The sequence below is a fragment of the Pan paniscus genome, chromosome 13 (genome assembly GCF_029289425.2).
Source record: "Pan paniscus chromosome 13, NHGRI_mPanPan1-v2.0_pri, whole genome shotgun sequence".
Lineage (NCBI taxonomy): Eukaryota > Metazoa > Chordata > Mammalia > Primates > Hominidae > Pan > Pan paniscus.
Genome location: NC_073262.2, coordinates 84,761,069 through 84,781,016, shown reverse-complemented (window position 1 = coordinate 84,781,016; position 19,948 = coordinate 84,761,069). Strand labels below are relative to the sequence as shown.

At 35.5% G+C, this 19,948-nt stretch overlaps 1 protein-coding gene across 2 annotated transcripts in view; it reads right to left on the bottom strand.

The window, feature by feature from the left end:
• Nucleotides 1-9,770: 9,770 nt before the first annotated feature.
• The window catches only part of PPP1R1C (protein phosphatase 1 regulatory inhibitor subunit 1C), a 145,135-nt gene continuing 134,957 nt past the window's right edge, over nucleotides 9,771-19,948 (bottom strand). For both annotated transcript variants that reach the window (XM_063595230.1, XM_003823533.4), the window contains exon 5: nucleotides 9,771-10,249. In XM_063595230.1, coding sequence (XP_063451300.1) covers nucleotides 10,161-10,249 — 89 coding nt within the window. In that variant the 3' untranslated portion in view covers nucleotides 9,771-10,160. The remainder of the gene's footprint in view (nucleotides 10,250-19,948) is intronic.

The following is a 19,948-nucleotide window of genomic DNA, read 5'->3' as shown; positions in this document are numbered from 1 at the left end:
GTTGCTTGTTGGGGTCTTGATTCACTATTCCAGTCCTAGACATTTTATTTCTTGACATAAACATATCTCTACACCGTTGTTTGCTGGTTTTTCTTTTATTTGCTGCCAAATAATTTTCTACGTGACACAATTTTGAAATTTCTAAATGTAAATTTGAAGAAAAATTCTCTAGGCCTCACTTTTTCTACCTGTAAAATGAGGGCCATAGGCCAGAACTGTGACTCATGACTCAATTTCCAGCTCAGAAAATGCTAGCCCCTCTAGACTGCTCTCACCTCTTGAAAACAAAGTCATGGTAATGTGCTCCACAAACCTTACAAGTTTATGTCACCAAAGTTCAGCTGGACTTCTGGTAACTGTCTGCCTTGTAAGTTAACACTTTGTCTAAAGAATTATTTGCTGAATATACTCTAATATTCTGTTACTTTCAGGATTCTAATATGGTAATTTTATATACTGCTGGGATTCTCACTATGTTCGTTCCTTCAAATTAGCTTCATTGTTACTGAAATTCAGAGAAAAGGGAAACCCCTGTTAAGTCATGTTTATAACGTAAGAAATTAAAAACAAAGATGAATCCAATATCATTTTAATTTACTTCATCAAGAATTTTTCCCTTGTCTCCAAGTTACAAATTCCCTCCTTTACCTACTTTTCTCTCTAATCCACTCTCTTGTTCATCTTCCCTCTGTACACCAAGTCTCCATTGCCTGCATGAAATATATTATTATATTCAGTAGGGGAAGTGGCTGCACCTCTACACACAATGTCTGTGTCCACAAAATAAATGTCAAGGAAAGACCTACGGTTGAGTGGTAGCCTCTTTACAAAATGTCATCAGGCATCTATCACTCATGTAGATTATTTCAGAATTTACAGGACAATGCTGCATTGCTGTGTGAATTATGTGAGATGTTTGCATCTCATATTACGTGAGATGTTTACTCACTTAAAATGTCATTTAAAACCAAACATTCCCCCTAGCATTTTTATAAAGCTCTTCTCTGATATAGTTCTTCAAAATGTTATGATGTTATAAAATCGAACAATTTAATTTTGTTAACATAGACAAAATAGACATTTCAGCAACATAGACATTTCTTATTAATTAATACAACTAATGGAGCTTTGAGGACTGGTTTTTGGAATCACTGACTTAGAAAATAAGTAAAGGCATTTCTTCTACATTCTGCTTACTCAGAGAAAGCAAATATTAAAAATTGTATATGTATATAGACACTTTAATGTAAGTAGACATGATTTTTCTATTATTCATTTTGCAATTAAACTGTTTGCTTTTTGATAGTGGCCAAAAAAACATATAAAGACTTTTTAAAAAATACAATACACATGGTTTATTTATGAATGCATAAATCTATATCACAATTAAATGAACTCTGTAATGACAATATTTAAAACCAGTGCTTCCCTAAATGCCCACATTAGAAAGTGGGAAAGATCTAGAATTGACACCCTAACATCACAATTAAAAGAAGTAGAGAAGCAAGAACAAACAAATTCAAAAGCTTGCAGAAGACAAGAAACAACTAATAGCAGAGCAGAAGTGAAGGAGATAGAGACACAAAAATCCCTTCAAAAAATCAATGAATCCAGGAGCTGTTTCTTTGAAAAGATTTTCTTTCAAAAGATTAACAAAATAGATAGACTGCTAGCCAGACTAATAAGGAAGAAAAGACAGAAGAATCAAATAGACACAATAAAAAATTATAAAGGGGATATCACCACTGATCCCACAAAAATATTAACTACCATCAGAAAATTCTATAAACATCTCTACACAAATAAACTAGAAAATCTAGAAGAAATGGATAAATTCCAGGACATATACACTCTCCCAAGACTAAACTAGGAAGAAATCAAATCCCCGAATAGAGCAATAACAAGTTCTGAAATTGAGGTAGTAATTAATAGCCTACCAACCAAAAAGCCCAGGACCAGATGGATTCACAGCCAAATTCTACCAGAGGTACAAAGAGGAGCTGGTACCTTTCCTTCTAAAACTATTCCAAACATAGAAAAAGAGGGACTCCTCCCTAACTCATTTTATGAGGCTAGCATCATCATGATACTGAAACCTGGCAGAAACACAACAAAAAAAGAAAATTTCAGGCCAATATACCTGATGAACATCGATGTGAAAACCCTCAATAAAATACTGCCAAACCGAATCCAGCAGCACAGCAAAAAGCTTATCTACCGTGATCAAGTTGGCTTCATCCCTAGGATGCAAGGCTGGTTCAACATACACAAATCAATAAACATCATCCATCACATAAACAGAACCAATGACAAAAACCACACAATTATCTCAATAGATGCAGAAAAAGGCCTTTGATAAAATTCAACACTCCTTCATGCTAAAAACACTCAACAAACTATGTATTGATGGAACTTATCTCAAAATAATAAGAGCTATTTATGAGAAATCCACAGCCAATATCATACTGAATGGGCAAAATTCTACCATTCCCTTTGAAAACTTTGTCTTATGCAAGACAAGGATGCCCTCTCTCACCACTCCTATTCAACATAGTATTGGAAGATCTGGCCAGGGCAATCAGGCAAGAGAAAGATAAAGGGTATTAAAATAGGAAGAGGGGAAGTCAAATTATCTCTGTTTGCAGATGACACGATTATATATTTAGAAAATCCCATCATCTCAGTCCAAAAACTCCTTCAGCTGATAAGCAACTTCAGTGAAGTCTCAGGATACAAAATCAATTTGCAAAAATCACAAGCATTCCTATACACCAATAATAGACAAACAGAGAGCAAAATCATGTGAACACCCATTCACAATTGCTACAAAGATAGTAAAATAGCTAGGAATGCAACTTACGAGGGATGTGAAGGACCTCTCTAAGGAGAACTACAAACCACTGCTCAAGGAAATAACACAAACAAATGGAAAAACATTCCATCCTCATGAATAGGAAGAGTCAATATCATGAAAATGGCCATACTGCCCAAAGTAATTTATAGATTCAATGCTATTCCCATCAAGATCCCATTGACTTTCTTCACAGAATTAGAAAAAAACTACTTTAAACTTGATATGGAACCAAAAAAAGAGCCCGTATAGCCAAGACAATCCTAAGCAAAACAAAAACAAAAACAAAGCTGGAGGCATAACACTACCTGACTTCAAACTATACTACAAAGGTACAATAACCAAAACAGCATGGTACTGGTACCAAAACAGATATATAGACCAAAGGAACAGAACAGAGCCCTCAGAAATAATGCCACACATCTACAACTATCTGATCTTTGACAGTCCTGACAAAAACAAGCAATGTGGAAAGGATTACCTATTTAATAAATGGTGTTGGGGAAAACTGGCTAGCCATATGCAGAAAGCTGAAACTGGACCCCTTCCTTAAACCTTATACAAAAATTAACTGAAGATGGATTAAAGATTTAAATGTTAGACCTAAAACCATAAAAACCCTAGAAGAAAACCTAGGCAATACCATTCACGACATAGGGATGGGCAAAGTTTTCATGAGTAAAACACCAAAAGCAATGGCAACAAAAGCCAAAATTGACAAATGGGATCCAATTAAACTAAAGAGCTTCTGTACGGCAAAAGAAACTACCATCAGAGTGAACAGGCAACCTACAGAATGGGAGAAAATTTTTGCAATCTATCCATTTGATAAAGGGCTAATATCCAGAATCTATAAGGAACTTAAACAAATTTACAAGAAAAAAACAAACAACCCCATCAAAAAGTGGGCAAAGGATACGAACAGACACTTTTCAAAAGAAGACATTTATGTGGTCAACAAACATATGATAAAAAGCTCATCATCACTGGTCACTAGAGAAATGCAAATCAAAACCACAATGAGATAACATCTCAGGCTAGTTAAAATGGCGATCATTAAAAAGTCAGGAAACAACAGATGCTGGAGAGGATGTGAAGAAATAGGAACACTTTTACATTGTTGGTGGGAGTGTAAACTAGTTCAACCATTGTGGAAGACAGTGTGGTGATTTCTCAAGGATCTAGAACCAGAAATACCATTTGACCCAGCAATCCCATTTCTGGGTACATACCTAAAGGATTATAAATCATTCTACTATAAAGACACATGCACACGTATGTTTACTGTGGCACTATTCACAAAAGTAAAGACTTGGAACCAACACAAATGTCCATCAATGATAGATTGGATAAAGAAAATGTGGCACATATACACCATGGAATACTATGCAGCCATAAAAAGAATGAGTTCATGTCCTTTGCAGGCACATGGATGAAGCTGGAAACCATCATTCTGAGCAAACTAACACAGGAACAGAAAAGCAAACACCACATGTTTTCACTCATAAGTGGAAGTTAGACAATGAGAACATATGGGCACAGGGAGGGGAACATCACACACAGGGGCCTGTCAAGGGGCGGGGGGCTAGAGGAGGGATAGCATTAGGAGAAATACCTAATGTAGATGACAGGTTGATGGGTGCAGCAAACCACCATGGCACGTGTATACCTCTGTAACAAACCTGCACGTTCTGCACAGGTATCCCAGAACTTAGAGTATAATAATAAACTAAAATAAATAAATAAATAAATAGTGCCAGGAAAAAACAGAGACAACTCCAGAATGTAGGACATCTCACAGTACCACTGACCTAGTTTCTTGAACACTTCACCTACCTGATTTATCTAACAATATTTTTTCTTTTTTTTCTTGCTTGCTTTATGTCTGTTTTGGCTTACGTATTTAAAAGTAAATCTCACACATCATGCCATTTTATCTTTCCATATTTAAATATGCATCTGTTGAAATGGGTGCATCGTCCCTACAGAGCCAAAGTGGTTAGCTAGCAATCCCAATAAAATTATCATTTCCTCAAAAAAAAAAAAAACTAGTGCTTCCAAACTTTCGTTCAATTATATATTACTTTTTTGATTGGGGGTACCACTTCTACTAAATTTTTCTTTAAATAAACCTAAAATATACTCACACTTTAAACTTGCCTCATCTTAAGCAATAATAGGTATGGAATCATGGATTTGGGGTTGCTGGATATGTATTTACTCTAATACACATTATAATCATATTTGTAACTATAAAAAAAAGGATTTTTCCTGGCCAACCTAAAATTATATTGTTCTCCATAATGTATAAAACATTGGCATATATTAAATTAACACTAAAAGTGAATGGTAAAAAAATTAGTGAGTAATTTTTTTTTATAAATACCCTTAACTTGGATAACTCTGGGAAGAATAAAGGGTTACAAAATTATCGTCCAATAGAAATAACTCTAGTCAAGAATCCTGCCCGACTCTGCCACAGTCTGCCTGTTCCTCACGTATAAGAGGATAGAAAAATAACCCCTAACTTATTCACCTGACAGAGCCTTTCTTAGAGTCAGTGTAAACAACTAAACAGGATCCAAAAGTGAGTGGCCAGGAGGAGAAGAGAAGTTTGGGAGGAACTGATGACATTTTATCAAAGAAATGACATCAGAATGTTCTTTAATATCTGGAGTTTTCAGAGATGAATCAAAGAAGCAGGAAAGGTGTAGAAGGGTAGAGTTTAACACACAGAAGAACAATCAGAACTTTTGGTTGGCTTGGAACTGGAGTTATTCAAGAATAAGTAGGGTAGGCCGGGAACGGGGGCTCACGCCTGTAATCCCAGCACTTTGAGAGGCTGAGGCGGGTGGATTATGAGGTCAGGATATCGAGACCATCTTGGACAATATGGCGAAACCCTGTTTCTACTAAAATACAAAACAAACAAACAAACAATCAAAAATCAGCTGGGCGTGGTGGTGGGCACCTGTAGTCCCAGCTACTTGGGAGGCTGAGGCAGGGGAATCGCTTGAACCCAGGAGGTGGAAGTTTCAGTAAGCCGAGATGGTGCCACTGTACTCCAGCCTGGTGACAGAGCGAGACTCCATCTCAAAAAATAAATAAATAAAAAAAAATAAAAAGTAAAATAAGTGGGGTGATTAATCACTTGTTCATGATGTTGAAGAGGATCATGAAGTAGATAAAGTTAAGATAGAAGGCCTCTGAGGTCCTTTCTAACTCTAATAATAATAATATATACCAATTATTAAATGCTCACTAAGCTTGGCTAAGTATTTTATAGGTCTTATCTCATTTAAGCCTCACAACAACCCAGCAGGTTAGGTATGATTGTACCTATTTTACAAATGAAGAAACTGAGTCTGAAATCTGGTAGAGCCTGGAGTTGAATCCAAGTCAGAATGACTCAAAGTCCAGCTACAAACAATTATATTATAAATGTGGTCTGGGAAATATAGTTTCTGTTTTGTTTTGCTTTGGTCAGTTTCTTTGCCCATTCTTCCAAACTGAAGCCAAGTTGGCTTCTAGAAAAAAATTTTTTTGAAAACTATAATTGTGTGAAAAGTAAAGTGAAAAGCCATTATCTCAACTGGTTTCCTTCAAATTTCTGAGAAAGTCAACATATTTCTCAAAGAAAACTTAAGCTTTTAATTGAATTCTCTCTGTGTTTTGAGAGTGGAGAACAGAATGGAAGAAACCATTTCCCAAAGAAAACTTATGTTCTTAATTTTGATTTCTTTGTGTTTTTTTTTAGGAATGGAGAACAGAACAGAAAAATCCAGAAGCTATACTGTATATTACCCTAAATGATGTTACCAAATCAGCAAAAGCTTTGGTTTCTTTTTGTTTGCCTGAATCCCTTTGAAAAAGCATTTTAAAAGCATCTGTTCAAGGAAAGGGAAGGGCAATGTTATGTTTAGCACCTCAGGGTGTCTCAAATACTCTCAAGGGGCATTGAGATGTTTTCCAAACACAAGTAATTCAAAATCACTTAAAATAAATAAGGGCCTTAATCAGGTTTTAAGTAGAGAGAAACTTGAGAAATAAACAAAGAGTCATAGCAGGTGGTATAGAAATTCCAGAAAGTTTTGGCTTAACAAAGAAAAAGTCAGGGGATTGGTGGTGATATCCCCTTTATCATTTTTTATTGCGTCTATTTGATTCTTCTCTCTTTTCTTCTTTATTAGTCTTGCTAGCGATCTATCAGTTTTGTTGATCTTTTCAAAAAACCAGCTTCTGGATTCAATGATTTTTTGAAGGGTTTTTTGTGTCTCTACTTCCTTCAGCTACAAGGCTACAGCAACCAAAACAGCATGGTACTGGTGCCAAAACAGATATAGACCAATGGAACAGAACAGAGCCCTCAGAAATAATGCCGCATATCTACAACCATCTGATCTTTGACAAACCTGGCAAAAACAAGAAATGGGGAAAGGATTCCTTATTTAATAAATGGTGCTGGGAAAACTGGCTAGCCATATGTAGAAAGCTGAAACTGGGTCCCTTCCTTACACCTTATACAAAAATTAATTCGAGATGGATTAAAGACTCAAATGTTAGACCTAAAACCACAAAAACCCTAGAAGAAAACCTAGGCAATACCATTCAGGACATAGGCATGGGCAAGGACTTCATGCCTAAAACACCAAAAGCAATGGCAACAAAAGCCAAAACTGACAAATGGGATCTAATTAAACTAAAGAGCTTCTGCACAGCAAAAGAAACTACCATCAGAGTGAACAGGCAACCTACAGAATGGGAGAACATTTTTGCAATCTACTCATCTGACAAAGGGCTAATATCCAGAATCTACAGTGAACTCCAAAAAATTTACAAGAAAAAAACAAACAACCCCATCAAAAAGTGGCTGAAGGATATGAACAGACACTTCTCAAAAGAAGACATTTATGCAGCCAAAAGACACATGAAAAAATGCTCATCATCACTGGCCATCAGAGAAATGCAAATCAAAACCACAATGAGATACCATCTCACACCAGTTAGAATGGTGATCATTAAAAAGTCAGGAAACAACAGGTGCTGGAGAGGATGTGGAGAAATAGGAACACTTTTACACTGTTGGTGGGACTGTAAACTAGTTCAACCATTGTGGAAGTCAGTGTGGTGATTCCTCAGGGATCTAGAAGTAGAAATACCATTTGACCCAGCCATCCCATTACTGGGTATATACCCAAAGGATTATAAATCATGCTGCTATAAAGACACACGCACACGTATGTTTATTGCGGCACTATTCACAATAGCAAAGAATTGGAACCAACCCAAATGTCCAACAATGATAGACTGGATTAAGAAAATGTGGCACATATACACCATGGAATACTATGCAGCCATAAAAAATGATGAGTTCATGTCCTTTGTAGGGACATGGATGAAGCTGGAAACCATCATTCTCAGCAAACTATTGCAAGGACAAAAAAACCAAACACCACATGTTCCCACTCATAGGTGGGAATTGAACAGTGAGAACACACGGATACAGGAAGGGGAACATCACACACCGGGGCCTGCTGTGGGGTGGGTGGTGGGGGGAGGGATAGCATTAGGAGATATACCTAATGTTAAATGATGAGTTAATGCATGCAGCACACCAACATGGCACATGTATACATATGTAACAAACCTGCATGTTGTGCACATGTACCCTAAAGCTTAAAGTATAATTAAAAAAAAAAGAAAAAGTCATGGGAGGGGTGGAGAAAGACAGAGAAGGAGAGGGAGAAGGGGAGAGAGGGAGATAGAAAAGGAAGAAAGAAAGGAAGAGAAGGAGGGAGGGAGAAAGACAGAAGAAAGGAACAGAAGGAGAGAGAGATGAATCTAGAATAGTCATTTATACATGTGGTATGCTTATCAACGGGTTTCACACTTATTTTCTTGGGGAAAAATACTAAGGAAAATGGTTGTCAACTCACTGCATTCTCTTATAGCTCCATAAAACTCTCTTAACTTCTACATTACAAAACTCATATTCAAAATTAAAAGCAATCATTTTACATATTTGAATCTTGATATTAAGATCCCACAGTGGATTACACATTTGATTTTTTCTTCCTGCCTTCATTTGTGCTTTACTGACTTTTGAGAAATCTTTTTATTTTTTATCCATGATACATTTGAATTTCATTAATATTATTAATAAAGGACCAAACTGAGTATTCTTCCATTCCCCCTAAATTTTGTAGTTTAGATACTTTGCCTTCACAAATAATGTATAATTAAAATTGTTCAAAATGCCCAGAATTTTAAATTATGAAAAAGCCATATTCAATAAATATACACTGTCATATAAAATCTTGCTTTATGCTAATGCTTTATCTTTTCTGCCATTTCTATAGGGGTAAAAGTATCTTTCTTTTATTTCTATAATTCGCAGCATAGTACCTTCCTAGGGATAAGCTCATAAAAGATATTTGTTTAATTAATGAATAAATGACTATATGAATGAATTAATGGAATTTCTTATTTTATGATATGGAAGATTTATAAACTGCTATATTATTTATCAAAATGCAATAGGAAATAGATGGCCCAAATTTCAAGTAATAGCTAAAAGAGGAGGTAGGAAGATTTGGCATAGATTTTTGGATTTATCATTCTTCTTTCTTAATAACTAGAGAAAATGCTGGGAAATATATATCTTGCAGCTTAGAAAATGAAGAGAATTCTGTAGTTGTATAATCAACCATTAATGTGTTGTTGGTGGGAAAAAGATGTTTAGTATCTAATATTGTGGTGTATTGAATCAAGAAAACTGGCATTTCTTCATCATTTAAAAATGAACATTGTGTTCTGTTCTGAATACAGAAATATGATCAATGCAAATCTCAAGCTAAAAGCTTTACTAGATATTTCTCTTTAAGCTAAAACCACACACACACACACACACACTCATGTCTAAATGTGTTTACTATTTATTTTTTACTCTTAAAGTGATGTTATTTACATGTGTTGTTAGAATGCAAACCTTATCAGTAGGACATCAAGGATTAAGCTCTGGCAGTATTAAAGTTAGAACAGTCACATGTATGCAAATTTTTACATAGTTAAAAAGAAGAATCACTGTAAAATAAATGCTTATTCTTTAATTATAAGTGATGTGGAGCAATGTGTACTTAGTTCTAAAGTTCAGTCAAGGAGACTTCCAGGATGTGCATAGCTACTGTATGAGTGTGGGGTGCACAGATGGAGGATGCTTCTGGAAGTCAAGCAGTGGAATTCCATGGTATACTCAGAAAAGTTAATAGTTCAGTTATTTCCAAGAAGCCTTCTTGCTGCAGACCAGTAATTAATGGTCCCGCTGCTCCTCTCTTTCATTGGTGCCTTCTTCTTCTTCAGGGAACGCTGATTCATTCTGGCCTTTCAGATGCTTAACCCCTGAAATTATAAAAATTATGCAAAATTTAAATGATTTTCATTTCTGGAATATTAACCGCTTTGCTGCAAAAGATAAAGAGTGGAAAGTTTTCACTTGGTGTTTATATGTTTTTCTCCAAGAATCTTAACAATGTAATCCTATATAAACCTTTTAATTCACTGAGCAATAAAAACATACCCAGCTGAATTTCCATTAGAGGCAGGCTATCTTTCATAATTAAAGCTTCTCCATTAGGGATTGCATCACAGCCTATTAAAAACCTGTTAACTAAAAATCTGCTCACAGATTCTTATTACAATTCTAATGTATCACTTAGTTCAAATATTGCTTTTGGCATCCCTCAATTCTATTACAACAAGAACTATTGAAACCCCTAGGAACAAAAGGGTGTGCGTGCCATTTCTGTAACTTATAAACAACAAAACAATCAGAATCTTGTGAATCTTCTTTCAGAACCTAAACATACCAAAGTGATTATGGAACTTCTCTATTCAAAATTCTTCAATAACTTCCCCCACAACCTATACAGTGGGAAAAACATTGGCATACATTTGCCTGCTATACAAGGCTCTTATAATCTGGGCTCTCTACCATTTCTCACTAGCCTTTCCTGCTTTCAGGGTAATTTACACTTAACAACACTAACCTACTTTTCCCCCGGGCCACTCCAGGCTCCCTCAGGCTTTCATACTTTTCTTGTTCTGTTCTCATTGCCAGACATCTTCATCCTAAACACACACATGATAATCTCCCACTCACCCTTCTCGTGTCAGCTTGCCTCCTCTCTGATGGCTACCCCAATTCCCCATGTAGATAGACTTTCTCATATTCCCCCCTGCTCTTAGAACATCTATTGTCAATTACCTTATAGAACTGTATTTGTTTACATCTCTTTCTCATCAGAGAAAACTCCTCGATGCTGAGAAATATGTAATTTAATTTGGAGTCCCAGGCACAGTGCCTAGCAAACAGTAGGTACTCATTAATATTTATTGTCTAAATCATTGATTGAATTAATGAAGTAACAGTTTGGTATATGCATTTGGCAGTTCCACAATAATCTATCTTTAGATTTTTTTCAAAATTATTTCAAATTTAGAGTATAAATCAGAAGACAATTACAACAACCACACTCAATCTACAAAATTATCTTTCATTTCCCTCGAGTCTATTCTGTTAAGATATCAGAGTAGCTGAAACTTTCTGCATATAGTGATAGTTAACGTGGGAAATTTTACACTTTTTTGTATCTTATAAAATTAGTTTATGAGATTTTTTAAGTATTACTAAAAAACACTCTAGTAAGAATTGATAAATGAAAGGAAGTCATTCCTCATGTTTGCTATAAAACAAAGAGTCTCAAGAAATGTGTAAGTTTGCATGTACGGCTGTCAGCAAGCCTCAGAGTGCTATTTGGCAAACAGTGACGTCCTTGGACTTCATGGATTGCAAAAATATTTTATCACTTGTAATAATATTTAAATACTTTAATTTCATCTGAAAACTTACATTACTCACAATTCTTCTTGATCTAAGACTGTAGGGAGAAATTTGTTGCTAAGACATGGAATTCACTTCACATTATCATAAATTACCTGAAAAGGAGGTCTCAGTGCTCAGGGAAAGGGAAGAGGGTTTATTAAGTGTCCAACCAGTCACTCTGCTTGAGTCTTACATACATGACTCACTAAACCTCACAACTCCTTGTGGTAAACACCTGTCTAGTAAAATTTAGACTTAGAGAAGATAAAGGATTTGTACAAGGTTGTAAGAGTATTGTGATGCTAAGAGAAGTTCGGACACATCATAGTCTCTCAATATATACTGAATGAATTAATGAGGGTATGAATGAGTAAGTCATAAAGTTCCATTATTAAGAGACACTGATTCATTTTCACCTTTAGCTTTTTGGCTGCTGACCCAAACTTTCCATCATTCTCTAGGATTTATCATAGGTTTGAAGTACCAATTAACCTGGCACCGAGGTCTTGGGGTTCCCTCTGAAATATTAAGACACAGTAATCATTCAGCCACCTGCCACTCTTCTTCCTTAGCTGAGGTTGACTATATCTTGCCAGGTTTGCAAAGGTTCTAATGACTCCAGAGCTCATCTTTTTCATTCACAAGGTAACTCAAGAGTAATAAATCTGTGTTTGAGATAATGTTCTTTAAATAAGAGGTAATAATCTAATGTCCTTATTGATTTGTCTAAATGAGGGGATTAAATATAAAGGAAAAAATCAGTAATTAAGATGTTTAACTCATTAATCCATTAATCACCCACTTTCCACACTTGAGAATAGGTCTGCTTGTTTACCCTGATCCACATTTAATTTATTTTATAATAATAATAGTCACAAAGTTATATGAAAAAGCCAAACCTTTTTCAAAGTAAAATCACTCGCTTGGACAAATGTTAGAAGGTCTTCCTTAGCCCTATACAATTGTGGCATTACTATTTCCAGGTGAAACATTTTGATGAGGCAGGAGCAGGTGACATGTTACCACAGAGCTGTTCAGCAGAATATCTACCACGAATTCTTTGATTCCCAAAGCAGTTTACTCTAATACCATCTTTCAATTGGATAATGAACGATTGGTTGATGTGTGCCTTGAAGCAGCCTTCAAGGCAATCTCTCTCTTTTCCTGTCATCAATATTCATCTGATTATAGATGCAATAATGCTGAGATTAAAGTGAGAAGGCTGCTGAGGACTATGTAATAATTTCTTTCTCCCTACACCTCTCCTGCATCCCAAAACACACGTATAATTTGTGTTTAATTTTCTTTAAACCCCCATTTGATGTTTGAGGAGACTTACATTTGATGTAATTCTACAGATGGATGAAAATGAATTGGTCTGGGGATGTTGTTGAAATTCTCAGAGCTTCGTCCTCTGCCAGATGCTAATAAGCATCAGGGAAATCCCTCCCCTGCACAGGGTTTGAGGCTTGGCACAGGGCAATCAGCCTCAGGAGCAAGTGCAGACTCAGCTAGGGCTGCATATGGGTGGAAAACCAAGGAATCCCAAAAAACACATTGAAGGTTCTTTTCTTCGAAGCAAAATGAGCACACAGGAAAAGGGACCATGTAGAAGACAAGGATATGCCATATGAAAATGTGAAGGAATGAAGAAAAGAAAGCAGACAATAAAAGAAGAAAAGGAAAAGAAATAAATTTTGACCCTAAGCAGAATATAATACTTATTCTCTTCTCTATTCTGTAGATCAAATGGTTAAATGTGGAGTCAACAAAATTGTGAAGTAACTGAGTGAAGAATTTTGAATACTGAATCCATAGAGGGAGGTTTATATTTGGCAAACCACAGGTCAATATTTTTAATCAATTAATCTGAAGCCAAAGACAGGAGGCTCATTACATTTGTAGATAACACAAAATTTGTAAGAAAAGATGACATGAATGGCAAAGTGAGTAAAGGTTTCCAAGAGCTGGAATGATGGCCTAAGCAATTAAGGTAGAGTTCAACAGAATTTTTGTTTTTAGAAAGGTTTAGTTCTAAAAAAAAAAAAGAGTATAAGGGCAACCTTAATTAATTATAGTTATAGATTTTAGGTGACCACAATTTCACTTGACCTGGTGTTTCTAGGCACAGAGCTCCTGGCAGTGTTGGTGGTATTCCTAGTGGCGAAGTTGGCAGTACGAGAAAGGGAATTGCTCTCTAACCACGTGTTGGTCAGACTTTTCCTGCAACATGCTGTCTAGTTCTCATCTGCATTTTAAGAGGACTAGTTTAAGAAGGGAATTGAGATAAAAGGTAGTTTTATGACTTCACTTTTCTGGAGGAATTATAGATGAAACTGGAATATTTAGCATACAGGAAATTAATAGAGGACAATAGAGGCTGACTTTGAATTCCTAAAATACTGGAAAAGGAAATAAAATTAATCTATGTAGCTTCCAAGAGCAGAAATAGAGTCAATGGCTGATATTTATGCGTATAGGCAGATTATAACTCAATATAAAAAAGGAAATTCCCAAATTCTTTATGTTTGCCCAGAAATAAACAAATGAGTGAGTTCCTCATCACTGTACATGTTGAAGTCAAAGCTATAGTTTCATCTCTGAGGCAGGTTATAGATAATTCCTGCACTGAGTAGCAGGGTGAACACGTAACCTTGCATATCCTAGGATGCTATTAATCCACAAAGGAAATATTCTGTACTATTGAAAAATTAGCTCTGTTTTGAGTACTATAAGTTACAAAAAAGTAATTATAATGTCAAATGATATAATGGCCCAAATACACATTTTAAAACTAATTCACATAGAGAGTAGCAAATGTAAATAGATTTATTTTATTTTTTTCAACTACATATTTTAGACCATTGCAAATCATTCTAAAGTCCTTTAGGGAATCTATGTGTGGATTTTAAAGAACTTCTGACCTTCTTGGAATTCTATTTATAGTGTATTTGTGCTTTTTCAGGGAACGAGGTCAATAGTTTTCAGCAGAATCTCAGTGGGGTCTCTGATCTGCAAGTAATTATGAATTTGAATTCTAATCTCTTTAAAGATGAAGAAACAGTTTCAGATGGTAAAGTGACTTGCTTAAATTCCCATAGTGGTTATTGGTTGAGCTGGGGCACACATTTGGCCCTTAACTCCTATTGGGGGCTCTTTACCTGGGTTCCAAGGACCTAATCTTCCACTGTTATTGACTTCTTAGAAAGTTAGAATTTGAGAAAACTATGGTGACTCAAGATCATGAGACCCTTTTCATTATCAGAAGATTTTACATCATGGATAGATTTCAGTATAACTTTTCAATCCTTTTGTTATTGTGGTTGTCATTATTTTCAATAGAATTTGGAGTCAGAAAGATAATAGAATTTAACCTTGCCCAGGAACACTCCCAGGATAAAACCAAGTTAGAAATAGCATTTAGATCAGTTCCCAAACCTGGACTGAACTCTGGGAAACACAGAAAAAAATATTGTGGTCTAGTCTGTAGAGATGAGACATAGTCATCAAGCAGTATGCGTTGAATATAATAAAGCCCCTACTGTGTGCTGAGCATGAAAAAGAAACAGCTACAAATCAGATGGGAAGGTCAGCCAAAAGGTGATGGTGTGCATGTAATGAAGCTAATTCAGTGAAGAAGTGCTATGGATCAGTAAAACAAATGGTGCATTAGGAAAATTCTGACAATGAAAAGAAGAGCTCCGAGTCAATGGATAGTAATTTGGACTGTCATTGATTGAGCAATATACTCATTAGATTATGGGAAACGCAAACCTGGTGCCTATCGCAAAAACTTTTTGCAAAATAGATTTAACAGGCATTGGTTTTCTAAAATCCTCCTATATACAAAGGAGTGATTTCAGTGGGCTTAGAAAGATGGCTTTCTAAGGGTTCCTTGAGTATTGGCACCCTAAGGTTTATCACAAAAATAATACTAGGAATATAATTTCTATATAATTGTATGTATAGTTATATATATTTATAATTTTATGACTCAATATAATTTAATCTATAATCTTTAATCTATAATATAAAACAGAAAGGCCCCTCAGCAAAGGTCCACCATCTCTCAGATTTCACATTTCTCAAAATGCTTTTATACTTATTGTAATTGTTCAATCCTCTTGTCATTCATTTATAATAAAGAACTATACATTAATATCCTGAAGGTCACAGACAACAAGGGACATATTGATTTTTTTCAAAATTAAAAGCATATTATTTCCTGAACTCACCATAAATGTATCCCTTTCTATTTTATTTGACATAAACTGTATGTAGACAGCACAGTTAATCTCTGTTCTAATATAATGACTTGCCAATTAATATAAGCTGCAAATCAACACATGATCCTTTAACTCCCCATTACTTAAGGCATCATTTCTTTGCAGAAGAATAAACGTGCAATATGATTTTCTCTTCATCATCCATGGAAATAGGGACAACATGTTTATGTGATATTCATAAGTATGTTTTGTATATTTTTACCTATATTTTACCAAAACTGTTACCCAATAGCAAAGCTGAGATAAAAGGTTTAGCAGTAAATACTAAGAAGGTAGGGAAGAAGGTACTATTACATATTAATATTAGAAATATGAATTCAAACAATATCTTTGGAAAGTAATATGGTATCATTTATCAAAACGTAAAGAGCCCACATCTTTATCATCTCTCTCTCTCTCTTTTTAAAAATGTTGCAAGCATTCTGCTGCTTGGCCCAGGATGAGAATTACTTTAATAGACTGATTGCCGCTTTTGCCCTCCACAGTCATGTGCCCCTCTAGTACCCATTTTTCTTCTGAAGCTAATGCATTCCCCATGAATTTAGAAGTAGAGTTAAATTTTTAAGCCTACACATAATGGAGCTCAACAATGTTTAGGCAATTTCACTTTAGAAAGAGACAGAATGGCTCCCTAGCCTGCAAGACTTGACTGCAATTGACTGAACACAATAGCATATCTAAAATAAAGAATGCATCAATCAGCAGGAGTCAGTGGTTAGCCTTGAAAGCATTAAAAATAAAATAACAAAAGGAGAGTTACATTTACAGCCACAGAAGCAAATGTTGTGTGTGTTTCTTTTACCATGTCCAGAGAATAACATCCTGTGCTGGCATTTTAAAGGCTCTGTCCTCCGGGCAGGGTACTTCCCTATTAAAGCAATGGTTACCACAGGCTACCATAGACTGTTGCCAGTGTATGCCCCAGTCACATAATTCAATCACCCAGCTCTGACTCTGAGCTCACCAAGGAAAACCTCTGATAGCAACAGAGCTAGCATACAAGGAGAGAAGGCTCTGACTAGAATAATATTGTCTTTACCTGATAGTAGTCGTTTATTTTGAATTGATAAATTAACATTCTGGTTTTATATATTAGTTTTTAAAGTTATATTTTATTTTAATTAACATATAACAATGTATTATTTATTTTAATAATGAACCTTATTGAATTTTATTTTTCATTAATTTTAATATAAATATGGAGTACAGAGTGATATTTTGATACATTTATTTTGAAATGATCAAATCAGAGTAGATAGTATATCCATTACCTCAAATGTTTATTAATAATTTATTTGTGGTAAAAACATTTAAAATCCTGTCTTTTAGCTGTCTTGAAGTATACTCTGTATTATTGTGAATTGTTGTAAACTTGCTGGGCAATAGAACACCAGCTTGCTTACTAGGAGAGAAGGCACAGATTAGGCTAGTCTTATGTTCACCTGACGATGACATTTCTTATTTTGAATTAATAAATTTGCATTCTAGTTATATATGTCAGTCCTGATATGCTTTTTATGGAACACAAATATTACAACTTCAACTGACTCTCAGTCATCATCAACGAGATAATTTGTGAACATGCCCAGTGGTGGCTGAATCTGGCCAGCAGCTAAGGTGGGAACTTGAAGGGACCTCTGGAGGTGGGGAACTCATGCTACTTTAGTTTAAGACTTACTATAAAACTACAGTAATCAAGAGAGTGTGTGGTGAAAAAACAGACAAAGAGAACAATGGAACAGCATAGAGAGTCCAGAAACTGACTCATGTAAATGTAGTCAACTAATCTTTGACAAAGGAGAAAAGGGAATACAATGGAGCAAAGACAGTCTTTCCAACAAATGGGAACTTGAACAACTGGACATCCACATGCAAAAAAATATAATAATCTAGATTCAGACACTACACTCTTCACCAAAAAAACCCAAATTGATCCAGACTTCAATGTAAAACACACATTTATGATACTCCTAGAAAATAACATAGGAGAATACCTGGGTAGCCTTAAATATGGGGATAGCTTTTTAGGTTCAACACCAAAGACATAATCCATGAAAGAAAAGAAACAGGTAAGCTGTTCTTCATTAAAATTAAAACATCTGCTCTGTGAAAAACAATGTAAAGGATGCGAATACAAGCCATAGACTGAGAGAAAATGTTTGCAAAAGACACACCTGATAAAAGGGCTACTATCCAAAACATACAAAGGACTCTTAAAACTCAACAGTAAGGAAACAAACAATCCAATTAAGAATGGAAAAAAAAGGTCTGAACAGCCAAGGAGATACATAGATGGCAAGTAAGCATATGAAAAGATGTTCAACATCATCTTTCATTAAGAACTGCAAATTAAAACAATGAGATACTACTGCACACCTATGAGAGTGGCTGAAATCCAAAACACTGACAACACCTGACAAAACACTGAGAAATGCTAGCAAAGACAGGGAGCAACAGAAATGAGAAATACTACAGCAACTTTGAGAGAGAGTTTGGCAATTTCCTACAAAAGTAAACATACTATACAATCCAGAAATCACTGCTTTGTATTTACCCAAATGAATCGAAAACTGATGTCCACACAAAAAACCTGCACATAGATATTTATAGCAGCTTTGTTAATAACTGCAAAACCTTGGAAGACAGAATCAATAGTATTTGCTGGAAAACTGGATATGGATTATAAGAAAAAGAAGACAGTCAAGTATGTCACCAAAGTTTTTGGCCAAGGTAACAGAAAAAATGGAATCATGATTAACGAAGATGGGGAAGATTTAGATGAAGAAAGTTTTATATGGAATATCTGATGCCAAACATAGTAAATTTGATAGTTACAATGTATACCCAAATGAATATATGGTTATTATGTGTCTGAAATTCAGAAGAGAATTCTGGGCTCAGGTATTAATGTGGAAGTCATCATTATGTAGACAACATTTAAAACCGTTAAACAGTTGAAGATCCCCGAGAAAGGGAATAAATAAAGAAGAAAACATGTTCAAAAGCTGAGCCCTGGAGTACTCCAACATTAAGAGTGCAAAGAGAACAGGATGGCACAGAAAAAGAAGACTGTCCAGGAGTCTGAAAAGAGAAGAGATGAAAGCAGTGAATGTACCCAACTACTCCAAGAAGTTCTGCTGCAAGAGAGAGCTAAGAAATACTGCATTAGCTATAGGAACAGTGAGGTCAAATAGAATTTTTTCCTATTTTATTGAGGTATATTTGAAATACAGTAAACTGCACATATTCAAGGCGTACAATTTTATCAGTTTTGACAGATGTTAGCATCTGTGACACCATTACTACATTCAAGATAACAAACATTTCCATCCAAACAGGAATTTTTTAACCTAGGAAACAATAGAGGATACTTGTTTGCTGATGGGTATGATCCCATAGGGAGGAGGAAAACTATGACACAGAAAACAGACGGAAGAATTTCTAGAGCAATGTTTCAGAATGCAGGTGGGGATAGCTATATTGCACAACTGAAGGAGTTGCTGTTAGAGAAAAGCACAAAACGTTCACCTACAATAGCAAGCAGAAAGGCAGGCTATGAAAAGGAACAGATGTGGTAGGCGAGAAGACCTCATGGTGGGAGTCCAAAAGTTCTCTTCTCATGGCTTTGGTTTTCTCAAAGTAGAAAGCAAGCTCATTAGATAAGAGTGAGAAAGAAGAGGATGTGCTGGAGGTTTGCAGAGAAAGGATACACTGTAATAGACATCTAAGAGAGTGGAAGAGAGAATGAACTAAGGAAAGGTAGTGTGCCTGTCAGAAAGTACTAAGTGCCCATCAGAGGTTCTGTAGTCATGAGTTCAAAATAAGACCATCAGTAAAGCTGTGTCCAGTTGCATAAAAGAAGGTGAGCAGTAGGCCAACACTACGTCTCACCACTTGTAAAACCTTGTTAATTTGTTTTTCGTTCCGTCT